This window comes from Nesoenas mayeri, assembly GCF_963082525.1.
Source record: "Nesoenas mayeri genome assembly, chromosome: 5".
NCBI classification, from domain to species: domain Eukaryota; kingdom Metazoa; phylum Chordata; class Aves; order Columbiformes; family Columbidae; genus Nesoenas; species Nesoenas mayeri.
In genome coordinates, this window is record NC_137548.1 from 39,767,748 (window position 1) to 39,788,020 (window position 20,273).

General features: G+C 35.4%; 1 protein-coding gene across 1 annotated transcript in view; it reads left to right on the top strand.

Moving 5' to 3' along the window:
• Positions 1 to 847: 847 nt before the first annotated feature.
• The window catches only part of TTBK2 (tau tubulin kinase 2), a gene marked incomplete at its 3' end in the record, with an annotated part of 68,553 nt that continues 49,127 nt past the window's right edge, over positions 848 to 20,273 (top strand). The window contains exons 1-5 of the mRNA XM_080344533.1: positions 848 to 1,018; positions 5,265 to 5,412; positions 11,112 to 11,185; positions 12,226 to 12,366; positions 14,645 to 14,749. Coding sequence (XP_080200659.1) covers positions 950 to 1,018; positions 5,265 to 5,412; positions 11,112 to 11,185; positions 12,226 to 12,366; positions 14,645 to 14,749 — 537 coding nt within the window. The 5' untranslated portion in view covers positions 848 to 949. The remainder of the gene's footprint in view (positions 1,019 to 5,264; positions 5,413 to 11,111; positions 11,186 to 12,225; positions 12,367 to 14,644; positions 14,750 to 20,273) is intronic.

Sequence of the window (20,273 nt, forward strand, 5' to 3'; positions counted from 1 at the left end):
TCGTCAGGACTGCTCTCAATCCCTTCATCCCGAAGCCTGTATTGATACCAGGGTTTGCCCTGGCCCAGGTGCAGGATCTTGCACTTGGCCTTGCTGAACCTCATGAGTTTCACATGGGCCCACTTCTTGAGCTTGTCTAGGTTCCTCTGGATGGCATCCCATCCCTCAGTTGTGTCACCTGTGCCACTCGGCTTGGTGTCGTCCACAAACTGGTTGAGGGTTCACTTGATCCCATTGTCTATGTCATTGATGAAGATATTAAACAGTACTGGTCTCTGTGCAGACCTCTGAGATACACCACTTGTTACTGGTGTCCATCCAGACATTGTGCCATTGACCACTACTTTCTGGGTGTGGCCATCCAGCCAGTTCCTCATCTAATGAACATCAAATCCATATCTCTCCAGTTTAAAGAGAAGGATGTTGTGGAGGACTGTGTCAAAGGCTTTACAGAAGTCCAGATAGATGACATCTGTAGCCCTTCCTTTGTCCACTGAGGTAGTTACTCCATTGCAGAAGGCCACTAGGTTGGTCAGGCAGGACTTGCCCTTGGTGAAGGGCTGTCTTGTCTATCTTGAATTTACAGAAATTTGAAACTTCCCACAGAGCATAACTCTGAAAATGTTTATATTTGTTAGTGAAATTTTGAGATTGGGCTTGGAGGTTTGAGAGACAGCAAGCTAAAAAAAATACGGAAGAATATACTTGAATTTCTGTACTGGAAGTTGTTAGGCTAGAATTCCAATGTGAGTCACTATGGGATACAAAACCAAGGTGGTAGGTGAGAAATGCTACTTTTTCTGTATATCATGTTATTCTGTTAATCATTGGGATCCCATGCTCTGCTTTGTTTCTGCAGACCCTGGTTCAATGGAAACCACTCCTGGCATCTGGATGGTTTCTACTGACATAGACTTGGCATAGCAGCTCATCCCATCTGGAGGTTGCAATGAGTGGAGGAGGGGAGCAGCCTGACATCCTCAGTGTGGGAATCTTGGTTAAAGAAAGATGGAAGGTGGTAAGTATGCAGTGCATCTTCTTTAAAATGTGTTATTAAAAAGAAGTAGTTTGTGCTTTGAAATCTGTTTCAAAATCCTTGAAAGTTCTGTTTTGCTTAATACTTAGGTTGAATGGCAAAAGGACTTTAAAACTGCTTATACCTCTTATACTCCTTGAAAAAAAAGTTATATGGATTTAAGGTGTGGTGTTTTGGTTTTTGGTTTTTGTTTTTTTTTTTTTTGTTTTTTTTTTTTTTTCTGGTAGTGACCTAGGAAAGCTTTTAAATCATGACTTAGTGTATGTTCAGAGCATAAGTGGAAGAGTCCTGTTAGTGTATTGAATCCAATCAGATGGTGATTATGTCAGTTCATTTTGGAACTCAGACACCCTCTAGAAACTAGTCAGACGGTGAGATTTGTTCCTTCTTATGGGAAGGTCTTTCAGGACCTTGCTGCTCTTCCAGTTAGAAGTGATTTTTGTTTGTTATATTTTGTAGCATAGATGTATTCCTGGCTGATTTATATCCATATGATTGTGTGCCAGTATTTGCTTTACTATAAATAGCTCTGTTCCCTTTTGGTGTTCATATCCTTGATTTAAATCTAGAGGGAAATACTATCTATTTGAAACTATTTTTCTGGGCAGAACAGGCCGAGTTCTCATGGTTTCTTATCCATTCCCCTGATTACTTCAGATTTCTTTTTTTTTTTCTGCTTGTGGATTTTTTTGAGATTTAGGAAAAAAAAAAAAAAAGAAGAAGGAGGCCACTTCATAATAGAACGTTTTGGGTATCTCTGTGTTTAGTAGGCTGTGAATGGGTACTGAATCACTATTTTTTGCACTGTCTTTGCTTTATATTACTCTCTTATTTCAGTGTTTTTAAAATCGTGAGACTAAACATAGAAGATACAGATTCATCATTCATTTAAAAGTCACATGAAGAAAATAATTTCAAATATCTTATGCCCTGTCTTTCATTTAAAAATGCAGGAGGCTGATACTAGCTTTGTATAAGAAACATTTCTATTTCCTTTTGTGTAAACAGAAACTAAACAGCTCTCTTTGGAGTGTCAGTATTTGTAAAATACTTTATTGTATTGCATCTCAGTAGTGCAGTGAAGTAAAAACTGAAAGCGTCGTCTGAAACTGGATCAAGCAGAATAAAATGGAGTTATAAATAGATAACAGTATACTGATATATCACGGTCACTTGTCTGATTTGTGCAAAAATAGTTCCATTTTCTTCAGGTTTATTTTCCTATGCAATGAATAATGATGATCAGATTGGTGTCTTCTGGAAAATTTTGAGAGTAGGCTGTTGTTCATCTCATATGATTATACATTTTAACATGTATGCTCTCCAAATCAAGTATTACAGATAAATGAAAGCCAAATATTGTCTGTGGGTAACTCTTCAATTTCTTAATTTCTGTAGCAAACATTAAAGATTTCTTGATGGCATCTAAGGTGGTACACTTCTTTATGAATTCAGAATTTCATAGGACATTCTTCTAGAGGAAGAAAATAGCATGTAAATTTTAGAAATTCCTTAATGTTTGACGCATACATGGTAACATAATTGATACTGTCCTGTTAGGTTAGAGGTATTAAAGATTTCAGTTAGTGTTCTTGAAGCAGTATTGTACTTAAAAATTGCACGTGTAGAAAGATGAGGTGATATAAACTAGTGGACTTTCAAGTTTTGATGACGATGCGTACTGTCCCTAATTATGAGTAGTACTTCAGATTGTTCCTTGTGGAACTCTCCCAATATCCTGCTTTTTTTCCCTACATTGGAGAATGGCAGCTCTGAAGTGTGATTTCATGAGATTATTTTGTTGTAACCAGTTTAAGGAAAAAAAAAAAGTACACATTCTGAAAGTTAGTAAAGATTTGCAGCTTAAAGGCAGTTCGGCTGCTCAGGACCTCGGTCTTTGTAATAATGAAAACACACCTAGAATTTATGAACACAAACATTTTTAAAAACTATGCTCAATTAAATTCAGTTTTAACCTAGACATTTTTTAGGGTGATTCTATTTTGAAAAGTAAGCATAGATGCGCTGTTATAAAATATCTTTCCCTTAGTGACACCCTCCCTCTCTACCGGTCTCTGCATCTATTAGCATTTTCTTTCCTCACCTGTTCATACCTTTTCTCGTTCTTCTTTTTCTGCCTTTGAAACATTTATTACAATCCTGACTTGGAGAGATGTGTTTGTAATGATAATTGTCTTTAGAGATGTTTGAGAACGTTATTCAACATGCAGTGTAAGTGAAAGTACCAAGATAAAACCTGTTGGAAATCGTATACTTTAGCGTTCAAGTATACAAAGAGATAGGACTGGAAGAGAGAAGGAGGAGAATGAGTTTGGAGTGTGAGATGCTGAAGGCAAAGAAGAGAAGCTTGAAGGTAATGTGCAAAATGGGAGAATGTGGTGCAGGTGTGACAGAGGGAAATGTGGTCCTTGTCAAGGTAACAGATGTTGAGCAGATGTGGCAGGAGGCCAGTGTGGTTGAACAGGTAACTCCTGTCTGAACTCAAAAGCAAACCACAAGCGAACAGGAGGTGGAAGCAGGGATGGGCTGCCCAAGGTTAATATGGAGATGTTGCCTCTGTGTGGTGGGATTAATATATAGGAAAGCCAGAGCTCAGGTGGCAGTTGAAACTGGTGAGGGATGTGGAAAACAATGAGAAAGGCTTCTACAGGGGCATTGACAGCAAATAGAAGAGCGAGGAAAACATGGGCTCTTCACTGAATGTGGTGCGTGAGCCAGTGACAAGGAGCGTGGGAAATATTTTTTCTACAATCAAAGAGAGCTTCATCTGCACCTGGAATTATTGACTGATGTTATTTTGGATGTATGTTAATGATTCTGGTGTACTTTATCTGACAACGGAAATTGATCAGTTTATTTTATTAGTGTCGTGATTTTTTTGTTGTTACTTTTGGGTTGATTTTAAATATTTTTTTAAGCACACAAGCAGGAAAAAAACCTTTTAGAGGAAGTCTCTCTCAGTCTGGCTGTTTCTCAAAACTGGTAAATGAAGTTATGTGATAAAATGGTGAGTTATTTCTGTAGGTCTGAAATGGTGCTGTGCTGTCTATTCTATGCACTTTTTTGAAATTGGCAATGAATTAGCCAGAATTGAGCAATATACATGTTTTCCTTATCTTAAGAATATTGAAGTAGCTGTTGCTTGCAATACTATAAGGTCTTCAGGACAGAACATGCATGATGAAATACTGACTATTGTAATCATACAGAGCAAAAATTTCATGTGATATGACTTGAAAAATGCAAGTAAAAAATATGAGGATTTTATCTGTTCCTTATTCTTAGGGGCTGAGGCTATTTTTAAAATTGTTTTTCCTTCTCAGTCAGATGGCTGATTGTCTGAATTAGGAGACATTAGATTTATTTTCAGAATCTGAAGGTAGGTCAGCATATTGCTGAGCTCTAGATCCCCAGAATGTTTAGATGGCATTTAATACAGTGTAGTCATATAACCATAGCAACTGTATGTTTTCAAATGACATTTAGAAAACCATGTCAGTTCTTTCAAGGTAAAATATAGTAAAAATACGATATTGTGTGTTTCTCAGGCTAAGTTCTTTTTTGTCTCCTTTTTTCTTTTATCAACTTCAGAGTGGTAGCTGCAGGGGAGATCACCATATAAAAGCATTACATGAAATAACATTGACATTTTTGATGCTGAAAACCAGACATATTTAAAATATGTATTCAAAGATAATTTTAGCCATTTCTAAGTCACTTCATATAATAGAAAATGCTGTTGTTTTTCAGTACCTTTACTATTCAGTGTGCGTATTTCTGCAAAAAAGAATGATAGAAGGATAGCATTTTAAAATATGTCACTGTGCATTTGTATTTGAAGGTCTCTGATTAGTATGTGGCTATTTGAGGAAAGGCTTTTTTCAGCATGCTGACTGATCAGATTCATGTTGGGAATGCTACCCTCCTGTTGGATTAAATGCAAGAAGTTTAGTGCAGGTGAAGATCAAATGGATTAATGTTTTCCTGGGATTTTCTTCCAAATTGTGTTTACCTTTGTAGATTATTCAGTAGCTCCTGTACATACTGAAGGATATGATTTTGTTATTTAAAAATCTATTAGTAATGCAACAGTGTTTGCAGTGTGGCAGACGGTACAGCAGACAGAACACAGAGTAATTGTCGTTTTATTTCCTTTCTTCTCCCATCTTTTAAATCTGTTTTTGGTCTTTCTTTTTTCACAATATAGTTGAGGAAAATAGGAGGTGGAGGATTTGGAGAAATTTACGATGCACTGGACCTACTTACTCGGGAAAATGTTGCACTGAAGGTCGAATCAGCTCAGCAGCCAAAGCAAGTACTGAAAATGGAAGTAGCTGTGTTGAAGAAATTACAAGGTAGGACTGTAGCCCGGATATGCCAGAAGAATGTCAGTGTATCTTCTTCAAAAATAATTATAATATCTATTTAAGAATAGTTTGAGTAAATGTTTCCCATAACCTTTCAGCAATAAGCTGCAGAATATTAAAAGTGGAGTAGAGGCTCTTTCATCTTCTGAAAGTTTTGCTACAATGAACCTTTTCTTTGAAATAGAGTGTCATGAAAATAAAAAGAATAACAAAAAAATTAAATTGCTGCAAAACCTATGTTCAACTGTAGTTTATTCTGGATCGGTATCTTCTCCTTACTATTTTTTCTCCAGACTTTGTTGTTGTTATTGTTAGCTTTTGATTTCCACTTCTAAGATGGTATATTTTTTTTCTGTACTATCTCACGTTGGGTATTTTCAGGTGCTTCACACAGCATCCAGGATAAGAACATTTATATTTCTTTGCCTTTACAACTATTGACAAGAACAATTCTAATGTTGAAATGGAAGTAGATTTCAAAAAACTCGACGCAACCAACTTTAAAGTTCTGTAACTTGTGGAAAAAAATTTATTGGCATGTAGAGTCATGAAATACTTCTACGATTTGGGTCCTTGACTGTTTAGAATCACAGCTTTGAATAGTCACTTTTGATTGTACTTAAAAATACTTTAACGTCTAAAGCTATCGATACAGACATATCCAGTGGCTTATCTTCATTGTTTTTCACAACATACAATTATAAAAAGAAGGTTTAAAAGGTGATCTTATTCTTTAAAAAAAATTATTTTGAATCTAAAAAATTCTGACTAATTCATTCGTCCCTGTCAGCAGCCCAATTTTTTCCAAACTCTTAGTTTGAATACAACAAAATCTGCATAACATATGGCACTGCCTAATCTGTTGTAAAGGTCACATTGCAGTGGAATTTGACAGCCTCTATAGATTTAAGAGGTCTATGTGTCACATGTTACAGTGTTAACAAACTGTTCCTATGTTTATGTCTTTTTAAAGAATTTCACAAAAACATCTAGTATTATGCAGTTGAGCAAGGAGATTCAGGATCTACATATTAGCTTTCTTTGAATTTTAGAGGTTCTAGTCCAGAGAGGAATAGTAAATCTCAGTGTTACCAAACATAAATTTAGAAACCATTTGTCATGGTTCTTGAAAGAAATGATCTTGTGTAACTCCTGCATTTTTAGAATTAATTTTTCAAGGTGGTGTGTTTTTTTTTTTTTCTGCACACTTGAGCTTGATTCTATTTTTAACAAAACCCAGAGTCTATAAATGTAGCTGAAGTAATAAGGAAAATTATAGTAACTGAAACAAAATATTGGAATTTGGTAGCACTGCAATGCAAATGTAATTGTAAAACCATAGCTTCATATATGACTGTGTAACTGAAGTGCCTTGTAACTTTCTACTGGGACTTTAAGTATAGGGAATTTTGTGTTCTTACAGAAATGCTTTTTTTCTTAATAAAAACTTTTTTACCTTTTAAAATATTTTTGAAAACTAAAAATGTTTGCTGAAATAATAAGAAATGGATCTGTGACTAATTGCTGTAGAGCCGTACAGAAGTTATAATTTTCTTATCAGTTTTCCTTTGGGAGTTCAGTTCCTTTAGCAACCTAAGTCTTCCTGCAGAAAAGTCCTTGGTTGTACTGAATCGTGGGAATGCTGTCTCGATTAAAAGAACAAAATAATGGAACACCTGAACAACAGATCCACTGAGGGCAAATAATCCGAATAATATATAAAGCAAATAAGGATCTTTCAGTTATTTATTTTTGCAATATTATTTCTCTGAGAAAATAATAAATAGAAGTTTTTGTATCACTTAAACCCTGATTTTGATCCTTAGAAGGAGCTCTTTTGACAAGCTTCCGTGTGAGAAAACAGCCTAAATATTATTCCTTAATTTTTAATCTTTTTATTTTCCTGCGTAGTTTAAAAAAAAAAAAAAGTCGGTGATTCCACGATAGTAACACTAGAGGTGACCTTTAGTCATTGCTGTGCACGTTCCACATTACAGTGTAATTGCTCTAGTTTTAGACAGGGAACATTGTAGATGCTCATTGCAAGGGGGATGGACTAGATGACCTTTAAAGGTCCCTTCCAACCCAAACTGATCTGTGATTCTATGATCAGGAAGGTGACTGCAGTAATAGACAGATCAAGGGTGAACGCTTTGCATATATGGAGATTTATAGTTTGCACATATACATAACTTTATTTTTACATGCATATTTTTTTATCTATACTTAAAGGACATTTATTAAGTAAGATTATGGTAAAGACCATTTTATCTTCTACATAAAATCTTGTCTCCCAGGAGTCATTTCCAATAATTTTTCTACCTTTGCAAGTTTTCAGCACACAAGAGCTAAAAATTTGAAACGGAGAAAATCAAGAAAAATGGACAAAAATGGGGAGTAGAAAACAAATATATCATTGCTTCTTGAATAATATGTTTTATTAAGCGCTTTGTTTGCCAAATATAAGAAAAACTTTTATGTGGTAAGATTTTGGTTTTGTTTTTTTTTTTGATGCAGAGCAGGCAAAATTGTAAACAGTTTTTTTAGGATATTTTTGTAATAGCCTTCTAATATCATACATCCTTTGAGACCAACTTTCATCTTGTTCTTCTATCCCTTTTTGGCGTGTGTGTATATATATATATCTGTATATATATAATTACTTTCCTTATAATCCTTTTCTCAAAGGGCTTATGTTCTCTTACTTTCAAGGTGTTCTAATTACTTTGGACATAAATCAGAGGAAGGAATGTAATTGTCATGAAAATTCTTTTTCTTGCAAATATTTGGGAAGTTTGATCTATGAATAGTATGAAATTAAAGACAGTGAACTGAGAGTGCCATTCAGAATTTGATTGATGTGTGGATGTGATTAAAAAAAATGTTTATAGTCATGTGCAACTTCTGGGAAAATTATGAAGAAAGCGCTTAGGAAAGAATTAAATAAACGTGTAACATGTCTCTATCCAGCAAAACTTTTCCAGTCTTTACTAGGGCTAGGCACATTCTTAAGGTTATAAACATGCTTTTGAGTGTTTCTGAATTAGAATCTTATTAGACTCTTATTTCACAGAAACGGTGAAACTGAAATGAGAATAGCTGTTGGCAGAAGTGCAGGGCTGTACTGGTTTTTATTATTTTTGCTTTCAGAAAGTTGAAAGTTAAAGCAGTGTGGTCATTTGTTGTGGGGGTTAAATGAGTCATAACTTGGTAGGTACGCAGTACAGTGAACAACAAAAATCTTTGAAGAAGCTCTTTTAAGTGTCTGATCTATCAAAACATGCTTAAATATGTGAGTAGCTGTATGATTTCTCTCTTAATTATGAAGGAGTATGCTCGCTGGTACAGCCATTTATTACAGCTTAGTCATCAATTGCATCTTTGATGTCTTTTTTTTTCCCTGCCAATGATACTGTCTCCTAATTATTGTTGTCAGAATACTGCTTAACTCTTTAAGCTCTGTTTGAAAAAAAAAAATCTGCTGCAACAGATGGTTGTTTTGTTTAATCATGTTGTTAAGCCATCTGCTCGCACAGTCAGATGGGATAAGACAGATTTATCACATCTCACTCAGTGAGACTCACTCGGTTGGTTTCTGTCTCACACAACCTTACAGTCTCCTCCCTCATCATTTACAGCTCTCTCGTGTAATTTAGGGATGCGTGGTGTCTGGTGTAGGCTGAAAAGCGAGCTGTAGTGATACACTGCAGCCTGGGGAATGGCATGTAGGCTTTGTGTCCTCCCCAGGAAGCTTTTCAAGGGCACTGTTGTTCACTGCAGCCTATTACAGTCTTCTTCTCCTCCTGCTCCTGAGCCATGTGGCTCATGGGTATGAGAAAATTCTGTTTTCTGGCTGAGGGAAGAGGAACTACAAAGGTGCAGTAGGTACATACAGCCACACTGGAGTGGTGGAGGATCATGCTAATTTGAATAAGTTGTACAGGTACTACTTCTGTCCTTTCCCATTTCTTCAGATTTTAATAAAAGCTGGTTTACAGAGAATTTACCACAGAACTGGAGTTGCTGCTGTAGTTGAAATGGAGTTTCTCTGACCAAACTGAGTTTTGGACATTTACTGAATTTGTCAGATGAAATCTGACTAATATATTGTTCTCTGAAGATGTTCCTCCAGCATACCCACAGGGGCTGTAAAATGAATAATAAATATTTGAGATGAGACTTCATTAACTGGAAACTGCAGCAATGAATATACAAAATTTCATCTTGACAAATTTGCTGCAAATCCTTTTTCTTCATAAAATTATACTGTCTGTAATATAGCCTGTCTTACTTCAACAAATGGGTGGAAGGAAAAATGAAGGAAAAGCAGGGGTACCCACAGCTTAGCATTTATGTATTTGCAGAAGTTGTAGAGATTTCTTTTAAAATAATTCTTTTAAAATAAATTATTATGATGAATCCTGTAGCATTTTCTTTGTTTATATGGGCTAATCTGTTTTAATTATATGTGGAAGGGAGCTTCCTGAGGAAGCAATAAACAGGCAACTACTCTCTGTCAAGTGAAGTGAGAATATTCGGAAGGTGTAGGGCCAAGTTTTAGGGTTTTGGTGGAGCTATAAGTGCAGCAGTAACAAAAAGTCCTGTTGTATTTATGACATTCTGGTAATCCTAATGGTAAAGAAATTCACGAAAGAAAGCTTAGGTAACACAAATTTTCCACAGCTTTGGAGGCCACTTGTGACCATCATCTTCCCCTTGGCTGTAGTTTCCATGGTGTCAGAATGAAGGTACATAGCCTGAGGGACTTAAACCATACAGTTCCCTCTTCTGTTGTAGGGTAGGGTCACAAGGGGTCCCAGCATCTCTCCATGTCGATGAATACAGACTCCAAACTAACAATGAGGTTGCATTCTCATTCTGTTGCCTTACTGCAGTCTTTGGCTTGTCTTTTGCTCTGTTTACCTGGGGAATCTTATGCTTTGACTTACAACTGCAGGATAGTAAGGAGATTATTTTGAACCAGCCCTCTTCTTTTCCAGTTTTCTCCTAGAACAAGAGGAGGCTTTAAAGAAAATTGACCTAAACCAAACTGTGATTTGGTTGGTTTTGTTGTGGGATGGGATGTTTTTTTTTAAATTTTATTTTTTCTTTTTCCTTTTTTTTTTTTTTAACCAGCACAGTTCTTCTATCTCTGCTTCAGTGTACCTGAGCTGAATTTGTCTTTTGTACCTAAACAGCAAAGATCATATTCTAGAAAAAGATGTCCATACATTGGATTAGTTGAATTAGATTTTCTACAATTTTTTGATACAAAGCATGACCTGCATGTAACTAGTACTGTTTTGTCGCTACAGTTTCTAGAAAAAGAGGAATGGTGGCTAGGAATATTGTCTATAACAAGCCATCAGCTTTGCAAGAAAATAACCTTTTCCCAATCCAAAATGGCTCAAATTTGTGGACATTTAGGCATGTTGTCATGAATGTGTTCTTATGGAGAAGAGTGATAGCTGTGGTAGGGCTGCATATTTTGTGGGAGAAAACTTTTATTTAATTGGGTGTAGAACTGATGTCGATTTTACAGCTGTTGAGCTGTGGGGCTGGGAGGCTTAGTTTATTGAAGATTTCTAAAGAAATATAACTATCTCTTTCAGTAATTTGCTAGGTATTTAAAGGAATAAACCACAGAATTTCATTAATATTGGCTAATTTGTTTCTTTTTATCCCAGGAAAAGATCATGTCTGTAGATTCATTGGATGTGGAAGGAATGACAGATTTAACTATGTGGTCATGCAGTTGCAGGTCAGTGTATCAAACAGAGCTCCAAGTTTGCTTGTGTGTTTTGGTTGATTAGCCAAGCATATATGAAAATAACAGTAAAATTTTAGAGGATGACAAATTAAAAAAAACCCCAAAGATCACAAACACATGGTAGTGAATAAACCTGAAATGAGCATATCCATTATATCCTATCCATTGATACACTTTCCGTAATTCTCTCAGAAAGAGGCAAGTTTGCATCCTCCCAAAGACCTGACTATTGAAAGAGTGAACTGTGATGTCTTCTGAGATAATTCACATTCCCTTGGAGTTTTCACTTGAAGATAGTTTAAAATATAATACATTAGTCTGTGCATTTGTTGGCTTTTTTGATGAAAGTGGAAAAATACCCTTTGCAAGCAGAAGACGACACTTAATGCCCTTCAGTTACAGACTTGTACCTGTGAAAAAGGATAAAATGGATGATTACCACCTAAAATAGTGGGATTATTGTCCCTTATCATCTTGGTGGATATGAATACTGGTAAAAGAAGTGTGTTCTAGTTCAGACTGTTGGTCATCTGATATTTTGATAGACGAACAGTTCTGTGATGTAATGGGGGTGCATCTCCTGCATGGTGTATTTTTTCATATCTTTGGTTAAGTAATCTAAGATATGCTATATAATTAAATAAATGTCATGCTTTTCGTTAAAGGGGTGAATGTAAAGAAGTCATAGAGTGCTTTCTCAGTGGCCTTTTTTCAGACACACAGATACAACATTAATAGCATATGTACTAGTGTTCTGATAGAGGTTAGTTTGGTCCATGTTATTTAGGAATTGAAAGATACTGAGATTCATATTTTCCAAAATAGATTCAAAATTTGATGTTAGAGATACTTGGGGACATATACTTACTACATTTAGGTGAGAGGTGTTATCTTTGAATAAGAAAATATTAATAGGTAATGAGAGTATCCATGGTTAACCATGAACCATGAAAGAAGATGCAGGAAGACTATGCTATCTGTCAATCTTGGTATTACTATTTTTTATGAAAATGTCCTTTTAATTTGATCAGGGTCGGAATTTGGCAGACCTGCGTCGAAGCCAGTCTCGAGGAACATTCACCATTAGTACCACTCTGCGGCTTGGGAAGCAGATTTTGGAATCTATTGAAAGTATTCATTCTGTGGGATTCTTGCACAGGGACATAAAACCAGTAAGTATGCCCATTAAATCATAACAGGCAAGTAATATGTGCTCACTAGATGGCTGCATAAGTAAGAATAGTTCTATACCAGATGTTAAAATGAAAAAAGGAGAAGGGACAGAAAACTGAATGTTCATCAGACAGGGCAGATTTTTTCTGTTAATTGATGTTGGATAGTAGTACCAATAACTTTGGTCTTTGTCAGTATTGTCTCCAGTTACTTAGGCCTCCTTGCAATTGTCTGTAGTTAAAACTTCCAACTGTAAAGTGTAGCATCATGCAATCGAAAGTATTTGCCATGAGATATGATACAATGCATTTGGCTAATGGCGATTAATCTTCACATAATAAATCTAAGAGAAAAGATACAGACTGTAGGTTGTATTTATAAGCTCTTCAATAGCAATTTTTTGTTATTTAATATATTTACAGCAAACAAGAGAAGACAGACTGTGAGAGAAACTATTCAATTATTTTGTTGTGCAATTCTAATAAAATGAGTGTTGTCAAAGTGCCATGAGGTCAGTGCCTTCCTGACAACATCATGCTTTGGTTATTATTATTTCTGGTTTTCTTTTAATTTATTCCTGAATTGCATCAGCTATTTTTGATATTGCTCTATATTAAAAATATAATTAGAGGTCTGAACTTTCAAAATTCTAAAATGAGGGGAAAAAGAGGTAAATCTTTTGTTTTCTAAGAGATGCAAATATGGCTGATTGTGTCTGACATACAGCTAAAATTCCTGTAAGCTGAATAATACTTGCATAAAACTTCTAGTAAGTTTCTGTGCATTAGGGAATTTTCATTTTCATCTTTTCTGTCTTGCAACATTTTATAAAACTTGTATTTTCCATGACCCATCCCCAAGACTTCATATAATAGGGAAAGGACAGGGAGACAGTGCATGTCAAGTGAAATAGGTGAGAAGGAGGTAGCTGGAGCACAACATTTTAATGATGAAAACAACACAAATTTGGAACGGAAGATGTTCCTTTATGGTTGGCAGAATGGATTTGGGACACTTTGTTATCTAACTGTATCTCAGAGTCTTTTAGGGGATGGAAAAAACTCAGAAAATTAAATGTTGAGCCAGGATAAACAGCAGTGTGAGACAATGTGTTAGATTAATAAAAACAAATTTTTCATCCCCTTTAGGAGTTAAGTTGTGACTTACACATTCAGAAGAAGGCACGATTGTTTTCTAGCATGCGGTTTTCCTGGCTTGAAAATACAAGTCCTTTTTATCTTTTATTATGTATCTTCTAGATAGATTATACTAAAAGCAAGCTTTGTGCTGAGCTGAAATCTTGAAATCAGTGGTTGATTATTTGCCTCATGATGAATTAGGCGATGCTGAAGTTGTGTTCCATTTCAAAATAATGCTGATCACACTCAGTTCATGATTTCGATTGGTTTTTACCCTCAACCTTTGACATTGAAGCAGCTGTGAATTTCAGATTTATTTAGAACAGTACTGCCATTCCATTTAATGGAAAAATGGAAAAGTAGTTTTTCTGGAGTTAACTGCGCTAAGCATCCAGCTTGCTTGGCTGTGTAGTTCCAATTCCATTTCATGTAAGTTGTTTTCAGCTTTGTCTTTTTTTATATCACATAATCCATTTTAAGGAGATTTGATGGTGAGAGACTTGAACTGATTCAGCCAACATGTTCAAACATAAACTACCAGTGTTGAAGAATTTTTCTTTAAAGGGCTAACATGGAATGTTAAACCATGGAGGCAAATAAGAAAATTTACTGCAGCTTTTCAGAATGAATTACCTCCATAAGTCTTCACTGACTTTTCAGCTCTTTTTGTTTGTTTTAAAGTCTGGTTCTTCCCCCTCTCATTAAAAGGTAAAGACAGTTTGCATCTTTTGTTTTGTGTTCTGCATTTATGACGTCAATGTATTTGTTTAGATGCATTTGTTAGCCCCTAGATTGATTTGGACATTTCAAAAAACTACCAAAATATGTGAGTGGGTGACATGATTGGAAAATTCTTGCTAAAAGTTAATATATTCTGAGTGATGAAGTAAGATGACAATCCCTTTGGACCATGTAGACTACTATTCAGATATGTTAAGTTGGATGTCTGATTTTTCCTAACTTTTTCTTCAAATTTAATGGGAGTTTAGTAGAACTGAAAATACGGAAGGAATGACAGAGAAGTAGAAAGTGGGTTTTCTGTTATTGTCCTACTGCATTAATATGTGCACATATTGAAATGTGTGTGTATGTGTATATCTAGATCTATATATCTGTCTGTATTTGTTTTTCTTCCTAGTCTAACTTCGCAATGGGACGTTTTCCTAGCACCTGTAGGAAGTGCTTTATGCTGGATTTTGGCTTGGCGCGGCAATTTACCAACTCATGTGGGGATGTCAGACCAGTAAGATTTTTTTCAGTTGTCAATTTGATAAATTGAATGTGGTAGTATGCTGTCTTTTGTTTTTCTGGAGACGTATGGGAGTTGCATTGAGGTAACTGATCTAAACTTGATGAACATAATCCTGGATCAGAAAATGCCATGTGATATATTGATTATATTAAAAGATTGGCAGTTGTAATGAATCAGGTTCCTGATTTTTGGCCTGAGGCAGAGGTCTGTTCTGTGATTTTTTTTTTTTTTTTTTTTTTTTTGGATGATCTATTTTTTGGTTTGGAAAATCAAGCAACAAATAGCTTTTTATTAAATATCAGAGTAATACAGCAGAGCTGAATTTCACATGGTTTTATATATTGCATTTAAAAACAATCTATATAGGACAAAAAAGTCAAACACTAAACTGAATATATAACCTTCTGAAAGATAAAGTCTGAATAATTAAAACAGTGAAACAGTGATAGGACACTAACTATAATATATAGCTTGACATAGTTAAGTGTAGTTGCTGTATTCCTATGTGAGGCAGTCTGAAGAATATTATAGATTAAAACATATCAATGAGGACATTACAATTTTAAGTACAGTAGAGCCTCCCTCATTCACTGATGGGCAGTCCTTTCATTAAGTTCAAAGGTTGAAAATGAGCAAGTCAGTGCCACGGTACATGGTGGTGTTTTAAAGAAACATATTTTCTTTATAAAACTAGTTTAGTTTTCATTTTGATGGTAATACTGAATAATGTACTAGTCAACATTGTGTAGCATATTTATTAATGTGATGCAGTTTGAGTGGTAGAAGCTATCTCTACAGGATTTTCAATTTTATTTTGCCTAAGAACTGTGAGAGTGGCCAATTTTTGTGTGCATATTGTGAGGTGTGTGAATTAGTAAAGTAAATTAGCGGGGTTCTGCTGTACTCTATTCCTTCAGCCATAATGCTGGACACTGCAATGAAAGCAAAGAGCAGGGGAGACCAACAGAGTGGTTGCTGCTGTTGGAAAGGTGAGCAAAACATTTTAAGTAGTTTTAATTTTTTTTTGATTTCTAATGTTCTTGTTGTGTTCTGTATGTTTGGCTGCTTATAATGTTTTTCTGCCTGACATGTAATTTCAAAGAGAAAACAATTCCTCAGATTCTGTAATTTATAGATAGATAGATATATATATATATATGTACACACACATACCCAATGGTAGTATTTTCAGAAAAAATAGGTGATAACAACAGAAAATTAAATATTTCTTCTATTCTTTTTTTCTTTTGTAACAACTCAGCTCCTGCCTTTTGTTTTTCATTGCAGTGCCCTACAATGTAACTGAAGTAATTCTTCTATTTAATCTGTTCAGAATTTTCTGATGGTGTAATCCATATTAGTAGTTGGCAGTGAGGGGAAGAAAAAGAGTAGTTTTATTTGTACTTAATAATCAGAAATGGCTCTTGTATAGATAGCAACCATACTGTTGGCCTTGCTTACTAATAAAATTTATTAATATTTTCATTAAATGTGCTATGTGCTTCTCCTTAAAGCTATTCTTCTTCTAAACTTCATTAGATTTCTTCAGCAGATACTGCAAATAACCTGGAACAGTGTAAAAGCATGTTCTGCAAAAAACATTGTACTCTATTGGTAAGAACCTGTTCCTTAGTTAAGGTTGTTTATTAGATTTTTATGATAAGCGTAATTTTCTGTATCCAGTCTCACTGAGATTTTGCATATGATCCCCAAGTCCTTGAATTTCCACAAAGTGTTCTAAAAGAATCAGAAGACAAGTTTTTCGAATTCTAGCCTCAGATTTTAGTCCTTTGGCAGCTTTGTATTTTCCCCAACAGTAAGGAATTTTGGTGGCCATAAATCTGTTTGTTCAACTCAAGAAGTTGAAAGAGACTTATATGGATACTGTTGAAAGCAGAAAAGTTTATGGTGGGATTGTATTTCCCTCCAGAACTCATTGGCCAGCACCACTGGCTAGCATATACATTCCAAATCAAGGTAGCTTCAAGACTGGTTGAGAAGAAAGGTATTTTGTAGTTCTTTGACAAAATGCAACTTAGACTGGCAAGGGAGTTGAAACTAAAAGGCAATTACAAGAATAAATTATCAGCAGTTTGATAGCATAAATCTTCTTGTAAATATACATAGTATTCATTTGACTGAAGTTCAGACAAGAAGTTGAAAAGAGGTTCTTATGGTGAGGAGGACTGCTTTATTTTGTGAACTCAGGTCAAGAACTAAAGAGGAAATGAGAATTTTATCAAACCATGAAGCCACCCAACATTAGAGTCTTAGTGAATCCCAGTATATTGTACCAAGACAGAGGAATGCGTTGGAGTTTCATATGACTTCAGTGTGAAAAGATGCTTTTGTTTTGGATCTTTTATACAAGGAGGAATTATAAAACTTGGGAATCCATGGTTTTATTCCAGCATTTCACTGAAGTATGTGCAGGTGGCTACCAGTATGTTGAACCACCTGTTCGGACCCTTTTGTGTTTCTGTTAAAGCTATACTTATTCTACTCTGAATCTTTTATTTTGTCTTTCCTCTCTGGTGTCCTTTCTGGATCCATCTCGTAGTGCTTCATTTCCAGTTAGACTAACTTCTTGCAGTTTCGGTGCCCACTGAAGTAGTACAATGCAGCTGAGATTTTCTTTGCTTTCAGTTTCTTTTCTTTGCACCCCAATGAAACCTGAAAGTGTTCTGAAGAAGTGAGAGAAGAGGAATTCAGGCTGTTGCAGCTTTGGATTGAATTATGCCTCATGACAGATAGAACATTTGAAGAATTTAGATGCCTGATTCAAACAAGGCTGTGCTGAGTTTGTGTGAAATTTATTTTTGAAAAAGCTCAGGCATAATCAGTTTTGGATGGCAAGCAGAATATTCCTTGACTTTATTATGGTACACTCTCAAATCCTTCCTTGTCTATCTTCATTCCGAGGCACACTGGGCATATAAGGTTCCTACAAATTATTGTGGGGATTAATAAACAAAACAAATATTTGTTTCAGCTGCATTCAAGAACAGTTCATCTAACATGAAGTGTTTCAGCTTAAGTTGGTAATATGCGAAAGTTTCAAGTGGCTGGATGCAGGATCTTATATGGAAAGTGGTGGCCAATGTTTAAGTATAGATTTTACTACAAGTGCTATGTATGACATGTTGGCAGTGAAGTTCACGAACAGGCAGCAGTGCTAATGAATCTGGGGAAATTTTGATGAAGTTCCAGCAGTATTCCAGTAGAAAAAGTTTATGCTTTGAAGTAGAAATGGAGATTCATTCAGGTTAGAGAACTTAGATATTTTTGGTCCTATTTGTAGTAATTGCTTTTTTTTTTTTTTTTTTTTTTACATTGTTTTTACAGTAGTTACCAAACATACCTGTTTTCATTACAGAAAATGCATTGGTGACATAGACACTTCCCTAGCATGCACGTGGTTCTCCCACATTTTTTCTCTGGTGTAAAGACCTGTTTTGAACATTAGTTTCTTCATACGCACTTACCTGCCTATGATACAACAAATCATAGCCTACCAAACTAAGTCTGCCATGCATCCTGTTAATTTAATAGGAAGGCTGTAATGAGTTATCACAGACTCTTGGGCAAATTTCACAGTGGCATTGGATCAATTTGTGTTCATTGCAGTCTGCTCTCTCATCTTGCTGCTGTGGTTTTCCACCTTCATGAAATGGCTGCACAATGAAGTTAAAAGCAACTCTATCTTCCATGATAAATTAAATTATTCTCTGGAGTAAATAGCTGTTATTACAGCACAAATTGCTCCCAGGATTTTTGTGCACTATAGGCAGACAAAGCCTGTGTTTAAGTACTGCTCATTTCAGTTCAACTTGAGTGTAATCCATCTTTTTCTCCTTTGCAGGAGCATTGATTTCTTGAATTCTCATTGATTGTTGTTTATTGTTCCAGAGAAGGTTTAAAATGAGACATTTGACACATCAACTAGAATAAGAATGTATTTTAATTTATGATTTACTATCAAATAAAAGAGGGTATATCTCACTATTTAGTTTCTTCTGCTGTTGTTTTTTACAAAGTTCACAAGTAAAGCACCTGTGCTTCAGTCTGCCTTGAAATTAATAGTGGCTCATATATTAGTAAGTTGAAATTATTTTATTTGTTAATTACTAAATATTTTTGTCTAGGGATCGTAATATAATCAAACTTGCAAGTAAAATTGTATAGGTAGATTAGTCTACAATTGAAAGATAGTGTTTAGCTTGTCTTTACTGAGAGATGCTAGCATCCAGAATGTTAGAATTTCTGTAATTATGCCATCAGAACTTATTTATAGCTTCTCACATGCCCATGTAATAAACAACATATCACCTATTGACGTCTTCTTTTTTTGTGCTGATTTTTCTTCTCAACTTTACTGGCTTTCATCATATGTGATTGTTGCCAGCTTTTTCTCTTTTTCTCAGTTTTCCCCATTTTCCATTCATACAGGTCTTAAATCTGCATCCACATATTTTCTGCCTCTTTATCATTGGTGACAGTCTTCCTATATCTGACTTTCCTCTGGCTCCAGCTTCTTTCATGATTTATTTTCAAGTCTTCTTTCTTCAGCGTATCGCTCTCTAGTTTTATGTTCTCTCCTTTTCCCGTTTATCTTCAGATAGCTTCATTCAAAAATACTTTATTTTTTTAGTCTCTAGGCACAGGTTTCGTGTTCATGATGTCCCTGTTCCAGTGCAGTTTCCTTTTGTGCAAACTAAAACTGTGTCATCTGTCTCTGGTATCTTGGTGAATATGTTATGATGAGCTCAAACTCAACATGCTCTTAGTCACCTTTCTCCTGTGCCAAGCACTCAGCGCTACTTCTGTTCCTAATCCCACATGCAGTACTGTCACCGAGTCTTGTTTACTGGCAGTATGTCTTTACATCAGGTCTATGTACATATCCGGATGGTGTTTTCTGTATAATGTGCACATGTATTCATATGTGTATGTATTCTTCTTATTTTTTACTTTTTACTTTCCCCATGAACCTGAAGTTCTTGTGTAGACTCGCTGTCCCCTGACCTGGCTGTTACAGTATCCTTTTTCTGATTGGAGGAATACAAGGGTTTTGCCTTGAGAAACACCAAAATTCAGGGTGTTACTACAGACCCAATCTATGAGATTTGTTTTGGTTAAGTTACCCTTCCAAAGTCCATGGAAGAAGCTACTTATTTTCATCTTTAAGGCTTTTCAAGATTTCTGCCTGCACAGCCTATTGTCTTTCATTCACAGTGAGGGTAAGGAACAGTACAGATGATGACCCCTGCCTCCATTACCTACTTCTGGATTTTTAAATAAAGGAACTTTATTCTTTATTTCAGACTGTTCCTTATGTTGGAAGGGAGATTTCTGTAATCACCCAAAACTTCACTCTTTTCTCATAAATCTCTGTTTGGAAATAAAACTGGAGAAATGTCATTTTCTGTAGGAGCTGAAAATAATCTTTGACCCTTAAACCTTCAAATACAGCCTGTTATGACTGTAACTATTGTATAAGATTTAAATGGAAGGC